Source organism: Megascapheus bottae, chromosome 2, assembly GCF_031878675.1.
Source record: "Megascapheus bottae isolate mThoBot1 chromosome 2, mThoBot2.hap1, whole genome shotgun sequence".
In the NCBI taxonomy this organism is placed as follows: Eukaryota; Metazoa; Chordata; class Mammalia; order Rodentia; family Geomyidae; genus Megascapheus; species Megascapheus bottae.
Window position 1 is genome coordinate 88,695,431 of NC_143510.1, and position 13,486 is coordinate 88,708,916.

A 13,486-nucleotide genomic window follows, 5' to 3' on the forward strand; every position below is an offset into this window, starting at 1 on the left:
ACTTTCAGAGAAACAGAGGACCTCGGAGTTGAAGGAAATGTTGAGGTTTTCTCTCCCATCTCCTGTCTTTGCACCCTGGAATCATGTTCCACCGAAGTGCAGTTGGTCCACATACAGGAGACAACCAGGAACCCCAGACATTGACATTAAAGCACATGCCACACTGGCCTTCAGGATCTAACACCAAGCCTGAACCAGCGTGAGGGCAGAGTCCCCAGCTGTAAAATGGGGAGAACATTTTCTTAAATCAAAACAATGAAGAAGGACACACAAAGCAAGTAATGGTAGCAGGGCTGTGGGAACCCAGGATGCACAGAACTTGGCACAGTCAAGCACCCGGCCAGCACCTGTTCAGGGTATCCAGCGTAGTCAGAACGCAAACATTGGCAGGCACCACACAGCACAGCCTCTCAGAATGGGCACCAGCCATGACGATGTAGACCAGAGTCCATGAGAGATACCAGTGGGACTCACCATGAGCACGCACGCCTGCTTCCCATCCATGAAGCCCTTGGGAATGGAGTTGGGTGTGAGGATCTCATATCTGAGGGAGGAAAAAAGAAATCTGGTTATCCTACCCTTTGCTTCAGTACAGTGTGGCCAGCAAGCCTCCTAAGGAAGAAAACACTTGGCAAACCCACCCTACTCTTCCTTAGGCTGAACAATACCACCTAGGAATGAACAGACATTTGCACTGGACTATTTTATTTCCATGATCGAGGGTGGGTTTTTAGGCTGGGCTTACCCAGCCTAAACTGCCCAGAGTCCTCATCTGGGGCCCTAGGACAGCCACACTGGTAGTTGGGATGCTGCAGAATGGCTAAGAAATAACCAGATCAGAATAGTGGCAGTCGGCACTCAACACAGTCACTGGCCAAACAGGATAGTGTGGCTTACATCTGCACACGCAGCTAGCTGCAGCGCTTATGGGACAGCCACCCCCATGAGGTTCCTTCAGCGCCATGTGCCCGGCTGATCTTTTCAACCTTATTCCAGAGCTTCCATGGCTACAACACACAGCAGCAAGTCCTGGCAGCCACTAAGAGTAAGGGCTTGCATTCTGATTTTTCTGCAGGACTAAGATGGGACCACCTATCTCTTCTCACTCAAAGGGTGGCACCGAAAAAAGATGCTGTGGAGAGTTGGCTGGATCTTGATTGTCAAGAGCCAGGGTCCCTAGGGGTCAGGGGCAGCTCCTCACTGGGACTCACTTCACCTACAGCCTGGACCAGACAAGGGGCCTAGGCCTGCTCACCTCTGCCGGAACTCCTGGAAAACCACCCTGTTGGGGAAGCCCTGGCGACAGATGCGGATGCCCTCCAGGACACCATTGCAGCGCAGCTGGTCCAATACCAGGTGCGGGTCCAGTTTGCCAGCCTGGAGAAGAAAGTACACAATGCTGAGCTGGTGAGGAAAGGTGGGGTGGACCGACCCTCTGAACCCAGAAGGGCAGAAGCCCTAGGAACTCACTACGGCCATCAGGTTCTGACAGCCAAGCACAGTGATCCAGGCCAAGAGGGGGCACAATCAATCAGTGCCAACAAGAAAGGCGGCCAACAAATGTGGCACAAAAATCCTAGGCTTCCAGAGCCAGCTTGTAAGATTACTGAGACCCTATGGCCTTGCTCTGTGGCTAAAAGAATTGCTGCTGCTGCTGCTGCTGCTGCTGCTGCTGAGTGACCCCTGCCACTGAGTGGCTGTACCTTCTTCTCATGGTTGGGGATGATGCAGCGGACAAAGTTGGGGTTGGTGTTCCTGAGCGTGGCCATCAGCTTGGCCAGCTGCTCCTTGTACAGCTGCCCCACAGTGCGGAACATGCCCTTCCTCGTCTTGAAAGCTCCAGGCAGCGCCGTCTCGGACATGCCAGCCACCTGGTCCAGGCCGATGATGCGGTCCACTGTGGAGGACACAAGGCATATGAGTGCCTGGCAACCTCAGCTGAGGGGCAGAGCGCAGAGAGGCAGACATCAGGACAGAAAAGAGGGAGAGACAGTGTGGACTAGCAGGACCCTGTGTGAGACTGACCTAATCTGAACAGGAAACACGGGAGAAAGGTCCCTAGGCTTATCTCTCTTGGGGAGCAGAACCCCAAGAAAGTGGACCTGACGTTTACGTTACCAACCTTAGCCTTCTCTGGAATTTCCTAATCCCGAGGAGACATAAGTTGGCAGTGTACAGTGGAAAAGGCAGAATTCCAGGACTGCAAAAGGCTGCCTCCAAGGAGGTGTTCAAACCTGGCTCAGCACATGTAATCCCATGGTCCCAAGGGAAGAGCTGATAACCCTTAACCTAAGAACACTGGGCTAGAAGCCAGGTAGCGGGAGGTCCAAAGACACTCCCCCATTGGCAGCAGGGCTGGAAATGGTCCCTGCCTACAGTCACCCCAGACAGCTCTTCTCAGTTGACTTATTGCAGCACATGGAGACATTAGAAGTAGACCCCTTTTGGTCCTAACTAGTCCCAAAAGTTCTTCGTGTCTTGTATTTCACCTGTCTCCTGGATCACAGGTCTCCATCTTCTAAACCATCCTCTAAAGGGGTAGAAGGTAGGAAAGCTTTTCCTCTGCTAAGGGCCATTCATTCAGATGCCAGGCAACATGGCAGCCGATGAGGACACATGTTTGTTCCCTCATGTACAAAACTATTTCTGTGATCTTGACATAGCCAGTGGGCTGGAGGCTCCACACCCCTGCCAAAGGAAGAGGCCAAAGCAGTGCAACTCCTGCCCCCTACTTCCTCCCAGCTAAACAAAAGTAACTAAGCCCAAGTGGCCAGCCATGGGAGATCAGTTTTGAGCAAGAGCCGATGTTACATTCAAAGGCTTCCATGGATGAAGATAAAGAATTCCTTCACAAAGTCTATTTCCTGTTGTTTTGTGGCCAGATCTCCATTATTTATTGGTACACAGATGGATACTTGCTTAGCACAGAAGCCAGCCAATTAGACTCCAGGGCAGCCTCGCCCATGCATGCCATAGGGGCTGCTTTACTGGTCCAAAAAGCTTCTGAGGGTGAGTAGCTGGTGAAAGCTGCTCAGGCTCTACAAGAGAAGGTGGACACTGATCCTTTTCATGTGCCCTAGATGACAGGAGCCATGCTGACTGGCTGCTGGACAACATGGATGCCATTCAGCTTTCAGGAGCACAGACACACAGGAGTGCGTGCGACACCTCACACAAGACACTTGCAGCCACTCAAGCAGTCAGATGGAGCTCCAAAGATAGAAATTTTTAACATCTGGTTTTTCCCTCATATATAACACGATGTCCCCAAGTATGCCAACACAACCTGTCATTTGCCAAATTCTCTACTGCAGGCCTGTGACAGGCATAGCTGGAAGAAGTCTGCAGGAGCCGAGGGCATTGCAGGGGAACAGGCACAGCCAGGCAGGAGAAGCCAAGGGCAAGAAGAAGGCAGCAGAAGCACTTTTGCATAGTTCTGGGTGCACCACACACACGAGAACCCAGTCCGGGTGGCCAATCACCTGATTCTAGGTGGAGAATGGGAAAGCGGTGATAGAAATAGGCTCTCTGAGTGCTCTGCATCTCTGCAACAGAGAGGTTAAAGCAAGACCCAGGCAGAGGGAGAAACAGCAAGAAAGTACAACTTCAGGGACTAGGAATGTGGCTCAGTAGTAGAGTGCTTGCCTAGCATGCATGAAGCCCTGGGTTCCATTTCTCAGTACCACATATACAGAAAAAGCCAAAAGTGGCACTGTGGTAGAGTACTAGCCATGAGCCAAAAATTTTAAAAAAAGAGAGGAGAAGAAGCAGCTCAGGGACAGTGCCCAGGCCCTGAGTTCAAGCCACAGGACTGGCAGAAAATTTAAAAAGTGCAACTTCAACACAACCAACAAGAATAGAGGCAGAAATGCAAGGAGGTATGGGCCTGGAGATTTGTGCAGCCAGGCTGTGGCCACCATGGACATGACTAGTTCTGGAAGGTACCCTGGCTATCTACAGCCACAAGGCCCACAGGAGCTTCTGCACAAAGGGTGCAAGCTCAGGCAGCCTCTACCTCTTCATTGCAGGGAGACCTTTACATGGGAGCTAAAGAGGACACAACCCTTTTGGCTTCTGTCCAAACCCCGCATTTGTCTGGGCCCACTGTGGAGATGGGAGGATAACCAGGCACACAGGAGACAGGAGGCAGGCAAAGGGCGTACCATCCTTCCACAGCTCGGACACGAACTTGTCTGAGGACTGATGGAGCAGGGTGGCAATGTTGTCATTCAGGGGGTCCATGTTCTTCATCAGCCACTCGTCAGCTTTGTAATCCACCTGGAAGAGATGGGGACAAGGACTTGCACAGTTGCCCCACTTAAGGACCACCCTCTGTTTGGTGATTTCCAGCCCCAAGAAGGAAATGGCAAGTGACCAGACAATGAAGTATTGACAGGACCTTCTCAGTGCTGCCAAAGAAAGAGCAGAAACTTAACAACACGGACAGCCAGCAGAGGCTAAGGGGGCAACAGCACGGCTTCCACAGCATGCTGTCTTCTTGCTTTGTCTTCTGAGAACACTCCCACTTCTTTTTAAAGTACATACATCGTGCCTTTTTTTTTTAAACAGTCTTAATAACACAATATCATATTTTCTTTTCTTTTCCTTTTTTTTTTTTTTAAAAAGGTCTGAGACAGGGACTCAAACTCAGTACCAGCCACTTTTGCTCACTGGCTAACGCTCTACCAACTGAGTCATGCCTCTGACCCCACAATATCCTATTTCCATTGTAAAAAAGAAAATGCAAGAATGATACAAACAGAGCAGCTACTACCATGGCCTTCTTCCTAATTAGTCCACAGCACATGGGCACTGCTGTCAACACTGTGGCGTGGGGCGTGGGGTCAACACAGGCCTGCTGCAAGGTAACAGAGCCCCGGAGCCAGGCAGGCAGTGGTGGCTCATTTCTATAATCTTAGCTATTCAGGAGGCTGAGATTTGAGGATCATAGTTCAAACTCAGCCCAGGCAGAAAAGTCTCTGAGGCTCTCATCTCCAAAAGGGCAGTAGTGGAGCTATGGCTCAAGCGGCAGAGTACTAGTCTTAAGAACAAAAGCTCAGGGACAGCACCTAGGTCCTGAGTTCAAGCCCCAGGACCAGAACCAAAAACAAAACAAAAACCCCCATAGAACCAGCCCAGGTCCTCCGAACAACCAGAAACACTGCTGCTGATTTCATCACTGAGGGCCTGGACAGCGGGTAGAGGGAGTCCCCTGTCCCATTCCACATATAACTGGACAGCAAGAGTGTCCTGTGAACATCCACAGACCGCATGTGCGCTTCTCCTAAGAGGGAGTAGGCCTGAGGTCCAGAACAGCTGTGGGGAACTGTACTCTGTTCTGCATTTTGTTTTCAGCCACAAAAACGTAAGTACTACAGGAAAGACCAGCAGCAGTGGGCCATGAATCAGTGTGGGCTGGGTTCAAGATCCCCACTGAGAGGCAGGCACAGCCATTAAACTACATGTTTAGGCTGCAACTAATTGCAAAAGGTACCGAGAACTCACCGAGAAAAACCGACACTAGTCTAAACCTGAACCACGGTGGCTACTTTAGATCTAAGCCCCTGAACGTGCACACTGGAAAGCTGAATACCAGCTAAGGGTCATGATGGGCACACAGCAGACCCGCTGTGCAGTCCTGGCAGTGACAGCAGCCATCATCTACAGCAGTGGTCCAGGGCAGGGCCTCTGAGGCTGGGACAATTCCCTGCCTCCTGCTCACAGGACATGTAGGCAGTCTGGATTGTTCCTGACTGCCAGCTGGAGGAAACAGCAGCCATGCAGCGACACTCCAGCACACCTAGGGCAGCTGGCACATCACTCCAAGGTTTGGCTCTGGAGCACTGACCCAGGTCACACTTCTCAAGCACATTTCATGTTTCACTCAGTATGGGGAGGGGGGGTGGTCACTCCCCTTTTCCAGACGAAGAAATCAAAGCTACAGAGATTAAGTATTTGGCTCCAAGTCATCCAATTTATAAGCAATAGTCCTCTAATTTCAGCTCCAGATTGTGGCTTGACTCCTCTGTACCTAGAAGCCGGGCCTGACAGTAGCACAGGACATTCCAGACTCCAGTCTCAGCACATAAGGGAACATTGCAAGCTCCTTACAAGCAGAATATAGGAAGGCACTTTCTGAGCTGTGTAAATGCTGATCAATCACCAACCATACTACCTGATAAGTCACAGACAAAAACTGCTAGGGCCACACCTTCCCATACACACACACCAAACAGGCCTAGCTTCTGCTCTAAGAGAAAATGGACCCCACCTCCCTGCCAGGCCTATCATGCACGTGCACCTCACCTTGCCAGCATAGTGGATGATGCAGAAGTCGGCTTTGTCTTTCAGCTGCTTGGGTTTCTGGAACTTGGGGTGGGTACCCTGCTCTTGCACCACCTTCTCCACAAAGCTCTTATCGGTGGCTTTGGGGAACCAGCACTCCTCATCCAGCAGGGCCAGGATGCCAGGGGGGCCAGCCTGGAGAAAGCATAACACCAGCCCAGGTGAGCAGGACGTGGAGCCACAAGAGGCCAGAACCCAGTGTGGGAAGACCACAGGTGGCTGTCACTCAAAACAATGTAAGTCAAGACCTCTGTGGTCTAGGCTACAGCTGAGTGACCCTCACCCAATGATCTCCTGTAGTTCTGCAGCACTAGTGAAGCCCTGAAAATCACAATTCAATCACCCTGCACCCAAAGTGCCTGGGCCCCATGTGTGTGAGGCCTGTCCCGGTGGCCATGGCTAGACTCAGGGCACCTCTCCCAGAGTAGCAGCCCCTGCACCCTGCCTGTGCAGCTACAATGATGAGGTGACACTAAGAGAATGTCCCCCCCCAAACCCAGCAGCTTTCTGAACAGTCAACTTAGAAGGAAAAAGCATTCAGACAGTACTAAGACATTGTGGGATAAGACTTAAAGCCTGGACATTTTGGTTGATTCAGAAGGTAACTAGTTTCATGTGAAGATGGTGCAGAGTTGCAGCACCCTGCCCCTAGAGGTACTTTCAAAGTGAAGACTTCAACCAGAACTTCCTAATGAACGAATGGGATAAAAGCTGTTAGACTGTGTTAAGTCTTCATGGGCTTAGGCCAATCTCCATACAAGCAGCCAGGGAGAGCATCCAACCCGGAGTCTATGGTTCTGATTCTGCAGCAGAAGTGTCTGGGGATAGGACCTTCCTCAACAAAAGTATAGCCTCGTCTTCTGTGCATCTACTGGACATTAAGCCAGGATGTTGGGCCCTAGCCATGTTCCCGCTAGGTAACAGGATCGTCTCAGAGGGAAGCATCCAGGAGCTGGGGCTTAATCCTCAAGTAACATGGACAGCCAAAGGAACCAGACATTCTACCAGCTTCAAGGGGCTGGGGTAAAGAGTGACCACCACAGAAAAACACAGAAAGAAGGTCTGTCGTAGTAGAGATCAGCTGGGCCCTTACTGGCTTCTCGATAAGATCAATGCAGGGCTGCAGGTCCAGGCCAAAGTCGATGAAGTTCCACTCGATGCCCTCGCGCTGGTACTCCTCTTGCTCCAGGATGAACATGGTGTGGTTGAACAGCTGTTGCAGCTTCTCGTTGGTATAGTTGATGCACAGCTGCTCGAAGGAGTTCAGCTAGAGGGGGAAAGAATTGTCAGAGAGGCCCCTCCTCCCAAGGGCCTACAAGTGTGGGGAACCAAAGGTGAGGGCAGCAGAGTGCTGGGAGGGATGCTGCAGGCGCCGCTATCTGCTGCCTGTACTCAGCCTGGCAAAGCCCATCTTTGAATAATGTTTTAAAATGTATAAACTAAAGTACTAAGGAACGATATAATGCTGAATATAACTAGCACTGGACCATGATGTGACAAATAATTGATTTTTTATGAGTGACAAGTCACAAACATTTCTAATACAATGGTGGTTTACATAACTTTGTTCAATTCACAGTTGATAAAACTACCAGCCAGGTGCCTGTGGTCTATGCCTATAATCCTAGCTACTCAGGAGGCTGAGATCTGAGAGTTGGGGTTCAAAGCCAATCCAGGCAAGAAAGTCTGTGAGGTTCTTATCTCCAGTTAAGCACCCCAAAAAGGTGGAGCTATGGCTCAAGTGATATAGTGCTAGCCTTAAGCAAAAAAGCTCAGGAACACCGGGCGTGGTGGCTCACAACTGTAATCCTAGCTACTCAGGAGGTTAAGAAATGAGGATCACAGTTCAAAGCCAGATCAGGCACTAAAGTCCATGAGACTTTTATCTCTAATTAACCACTAGGAAAAAAATAGGAAGTGGCACTGTGGCTCAAGGGGTAGGGTAGTAGCCTTGAGCAGGAGAGCTCAGGGACAGCACCCAGGCCCAAGTGCACACAGACAAACACGTGTGCACAGGATTTCAAATAAAGGTCAGAGGAAAAAAATGACAATGCTGCTTTCCCCAAATCTGAGTTCCTGGTTCCCTTGAAACCTACTGCGGATCACAGTTAAGAACTTCTAACCTACTATCGTTTATCAGTTTTTCCTACTAGGTTTCAAAGCTTTCGTGGGCAAGGACAATATCCTACACCAGGGAAGAATAAGAAACAATAGGTGGCACCACCCATCTCTCCAGGAGTGTACCTATTTTCTGAGTGGTGATGGACAGTCTTGCAGAGGTTAAAATACACCTAGATGTTGTCTCCTTGCAAAGGAGCGGAGGCATAGACAGCAAGGGTAAAGGAAGCTTACATCAAAGATCTCAAAGCCGGCAATGTCCAGGATCCCAATGAATGATGCACCCTGCCGCTTGGTCTTGTCCAGAGCTTTATTGATACGCAGTACCAGCCAGCGGAACATTCGCTCGTAAGTGGCCTTGGCCAAGGCCTCGATGGCAAAGTCAGCCTGGGGACAACATGGAGTGAAACAGGTTGTCAGGTATCGAGTTTGAAACCCCCATGCCCTCTGCCTCAATAGTTTCCTGCAAGTGCCGAGGGAAATAGCACTAAATATAAAAGAATAAAGAGAGCTCACACATGTGTTTGCTGTAGGATTCCTTATCATAAAGATAGTTCAACCCACAAACCCAATAATACTGGAAACAGTACACTTAGGTATTTGCAAAGACCTTTTAAATGGAAATGGGAACAGAGGAAGGTAGTTACAAAAGGAACCAAAATGCCTGAGACTTTAAAATGAGATTTAAAATGATGCAGTTGAAATTAATAATGAAACAAGATTGGCCTTCAGATTCTGCTCAAGTTGACGGACTCTTCTGTATGACAGAGGTCTTTCCATTATTCTCGCTCTCATTTGGCATATATTTGAAAGTCCCATGATAAAAGCCAGATTGATAAGTTAAAAAAATCAAACAAACAAACTTTGCAGGAAATAGCTGCCTGATAACAATTACCACTGGTTAAGACTATGACAACATTTTTCCTTCTCTTGACATTTCTGTACTGTCAATGTAGTGTTTCTAATTTTTTAAAAACCTTAATTATTAGGAAAATAAACAGCAACAATTACGTATATTGTATGCAGAAAACAATGCTCATCTTTCATGCAATGACTCTGTACAGAAAAGCCATAGGCTGTCAGCTGCCCAGTCCTTTTAAAAAGGGGATTAGTTAATGATGTCATCTTCCAAGTACTGAAAGACAGAATGGGCACCATGACTAAAACAGAAACCCCAGCAAAGAAAGCAGCCTGGCTAATAGGGGCCCAGGACTCCAAAGGTGGCAAGCACATTGGCTGGCATGAACAGGAAAGCCTCTAGCACATGCAATAAAGCAGGTAGAGGAGAAGCAGCCAGCTGGTTTAGGCTCACAAGAGTAACAGAGGCTGCCACCTTGGCACCAGGAGCCATTCTATAGACACATTAGGTCCTCACTTCATACAGAGATAACACGTGCTTGTGTCCTCAACTGCCATGCAATGCTGTGGGCAGGACACTCCCTGAGCCCTAAGTGGAGGTACTACCTTGGTCTCTGTGCTATTGCAGAGTGAGTAAAGAAATCCCATACTGGGAACCTACACATAGGCTTCATGCCTGGACCCACACCTGGACCCAGCACCAAACTCAGCCCCAGCCACGCCACACCTCACCTCACGACACCCCAGCCCAGCCCAGCCCCCGGCAGCCCATACCTGCTCTTTAGTCTGTGCCTTCTGCACGTAGTCTCGTCCCACCTTGATGCGTGGGGTGAGGATCCCTCTAGTGAAATCAGTCACGTTGATCCCCAGGAGGTGGGATACCTTTTGGGCAGCTGTTTTTTTTTTTTTTTTTTCAGAATAAAGGAGGAGGGGTGAGATACAAGGCTTAATTAGACCCAAGGGAACAAGCCCTCTACACAGCCTAGAGGGGAAGGAGAGGAAGCAGCCACTGTTACCAGGACAACTGACATGGGCAGCCTTCACCTCCTAACTGGACACCTCATATCACGAGTAAAATGGGTCCTTACCCCAAAATAGGACAGAGAAGAAGCAGGACTTCCCTTGTGCCATGTGGCACAATAGCATCTTATACAAACCATAACCCCAGGATTAAAGGAGAAACCCTAGGAACTGGAAAATCAAATGGACCCGTATTGGTGCCAAGCAAAGAGCAGCAGCTGGGCAAGGGTGCCTCATCGTGTCACATCCTGACATGCTCCTAGACAGGGCTCAGGTTACGTTCACACAGCAAAGGAAAACACTGTTTCAGTATTCAGGACAAGGGAGTTGGCCTCCAGAAGGAAAGAGAAAAGCCCTTGTCTATGTGATGGATTGGTTTTCCAGCTCATTCTGATGCTTACAGTATGAGAAAGAAAAAAAAGAAAAATAGGGTCATGTTCATATATATATTTTTACATCTGTATAAAAAATAGATGAAAATGGACACAGGCCAAACACCTGTAATACCAACCACTTGGAAGGCTAAGACAAGAGGATCACAAGTTTAGAGGCTGAGATCTGAGGTTCACAGTTCAAAGCCAGATGAGGCAGGCAAGTACAGAAGACTCTTATTGCCAATGAGTCACCAGAAGTGGCACTATGGCCCAAAGTGATAGAATGCTAGCCTTTAGCAAAAAAAACTCAGGGACAATGCCCAGCCCTGAGTTCAAGCCCCATGCCTCCCCCTACCCCCAACACACACATCAAAACAAAAAGGTATATAGCCATAAAAACACAGGATGGAAGGGAAGACTGCAATTTCAGTAAGACTTCTGAACAATCCACCACTACCATCATCCCCCATCCCCAGCCTGTGGTCCAGATGGGAGGCCCACAGATGTTATGTCACCTGTGTTGTCAGGCATGGAGGCCTGGTCAGTGTTGCGCTCCTTCTTGAAGACAATGTTGCCGAGCTGAAGAACCCCTGAGATGACCCGCAACAAGCCTTTGGGGTACAGCAAAGGGAGGGTTAGAAGAGACATCAGGTTGGAGGGAGACTCTGTTGGGAGCGCTCCCCAAGGATAGGCAAGTGAAGACAAACAGGGGCGCCCCTACTTTTTGGGACACTAGAGTGACTAGCTGGCATGCTGACATGTGGAGGGCTTACTCCCACCTGCCACTATGGCCTCCGCCTCCCAGGTTTCTCAGCCCCAGTGTGGGTAGCCATATTCAGATAGGCGCTCTGATAATATGCCCAATGTTTCTAAATCTGGCCTAAGGACATACTTCCAGCCCAGGACTCACTGCTTGCTTGAAATAAAGTTTTATTGGAACGCCGTGGTGCCCATTCATTTACATATGATCTGTGGCTCTTGTTCTACTCTCCCCGACACATATTCCACTCCAAAGCAGACATAGCCAGAAAATGGGAAATACTCCTCAACTCCACTGTTCTCCAGACTACAGCCTAGCAGACCACTGGCAGACTGGGGAGGGCCAGTCCACACTGCTGATCATTCTGGGTGTCAGCCACACAGAGCCCTGGAGCCCTGGCTGGCCAGCCAACAGGAGCCACATGCTAGCCAACCACGCTCAGCAGGGGTGGAACAAAAGCATGCCAGTCAAACAGGTACAGTGGCTCACACCTGTAATCCTAGCTACTCAGGAGGCTAAGACTGTGGTTCAAAGCCAGCCTGGGCACTAAAGACCTTGAGATGCTTCTCTCCAATTACCCACTAGGGGAAAAAAAAAAAAAAAACTAGAAGTGGCACTGTGGCTCAAGGGATAGAATGGTAGCCATGAGCTGAGAGCTCAAGAACAATGCTCTGGTCCAGAGACCAAGCCCTATGACTGATAAAAACAAGCCAACATCCCAGTCAGCACTGACAAAGTCTGCCTCAGTGGACCCTCACCTGAGAAGTACCATCCTTTTCCCCTCTAAACAGATACTTGTGATGCCAGCAGCAACAAAACCCATAAACTCCAAGCCCATCCCCTCAGGGCCTTCCTCCACCTTCTACAGGGTTCTCCAAACATCAAGTACTCCTCAGGCTTCCCAGGGCACTAGACCAGCCTCCCCTACCCCTGCCTTCAGTAGGACTTGCCCGTACCCATTTGTTCCTCCTCTGGGATGCCCATAATCCTCATGGCCTCCATAGTCTCCTGGAACATGTCCTTGTCCTGCTGCCCAGGGATGGTGACGTGCCCGTTGGACAGGAAGCGGTACTTGTTGTAAGGCTCCAACAGGAGATCAGCTGAGAGGAGTGGATGACAAGGATAGGTCAGCAAGTGTTGAAAGAAGAGGCCTTGTCAATCTAGTTCCTCCAAGATTCAGAGACATGGCAACAGCCTCAGAGCCCAGGGATGCCCTGGGAACTGTGGTCACATCCCAAGGAGTCGCAGGCTGACAGGCACACAGCACAGAAGAGCAACAGGGCCCTGGACTTAAGACCCTGCCTGTGACCCATCCTAGCCTTTCTCACGACTGCTCAGAAACTGTTCAGAAACTGTTGAAGTCCTTGGGTGGCCCAAGGACAAGAGTCATAGTTGTTTCTCCTCCCCAAACCCTGCTGATCTTTCAACAACCCCAATGGTGCATGGTTCCGCACGCCAGGAGGGGCCGAAGGGCCACAACTCAGCAGGCTATAACTCACTCTTCAAGTGCTCGCCGGCCCCAGAAAGCAGGTAGTAGAAGATGTGGAAGGTCCGTTCCTCCTTGGCTTGGCGGATGGCACGAGATTTCTCCAAAAGATCTTTGTAGGCATTAAGGAGCAATAGAGTACAAGGTGGAGGGAAGGTGATGCCCTGGCTTTCCTCTTATCCCCACTGAAAGGAACCAAATATCACCAGGAAGAAAAATGGCACAAAATGGCAAAACAGAGCAAAGCAAACTGTAGTCAAATCCTCCAAACAGAGTTACTTATCCGAGTGTCAGCTGGTCGCTCACGCCTGCAATCCTAACTATCGAAGAGGCTGAAATCTGAGGATCTTGGTTCAAAAGCGGATGCCAATTAACCACCAGAAAAATGGAAGTGTAACTGTGGCTCAAGGTGGTAAAACATTAGCCTTAAGCAAAAGGACCTCAGAGACAGAGAGCCCAGAACCTGAGTTCAAATCCCATGACTAACCAAAAAGAAAGCTAAAGGACAGCAAGCAGCCAGGTCAC

The 13,486-nt window shown here is 49.6% G+C and overlaps 1 protein-coding gene across 1 annotated transcript in view; it reads right to left on the bottom strand.

The window, feature by feature from the left end:
• The window catches only part of Myh9 (myosin heavy chain 9), a 90,330-nt gene that overhangs the window by 20,684 nt on the left and 56,160 nt on the right, over positions 1–13,486 (bottom strand). Inside the window, exons 8-18 of the mRNA XM_090328630.1 lie at positions 12,975–13,073; positions 12,432–12,575; positions 11,231–11,326; positions 10,096–10,214; positions 8,698–8,850; positions 7,439–7,612; positions 6,307–6,480; positions 4,164–4,278; positions 1,704–1,897; positions 1,256–1,377; positions 475–544 (exon numbers count right to left, since the gene is read on the bottom strand). Of these exons, the coding sequence (XP_090184756.1) occupies positions 475–544; positions 1,256–1,377; positions 1,704–1,897; positions 4,164–4,278; positions 6,307–6,480; positions 7,439–7,612; positions 8,698–8,850; positions 10,096–10,214; positions 11,231–11,326; positions 12,432–12,575; positions 12,975–13,073 (1,460 nt within the window). The remainder of the gene's footprint in view (positions 1–474; positions 545–1,255; positions 1,378–1,703; positions 1,898–4,163; positions 4,279–6,306; positions 6,481–7,438; positions 7,613–8,697; positions 8,851–10,095; positions 10,215–11,230; positions 11,327–12,431; positions 12,576–12,974; positions 13,074–13,486) is intronic.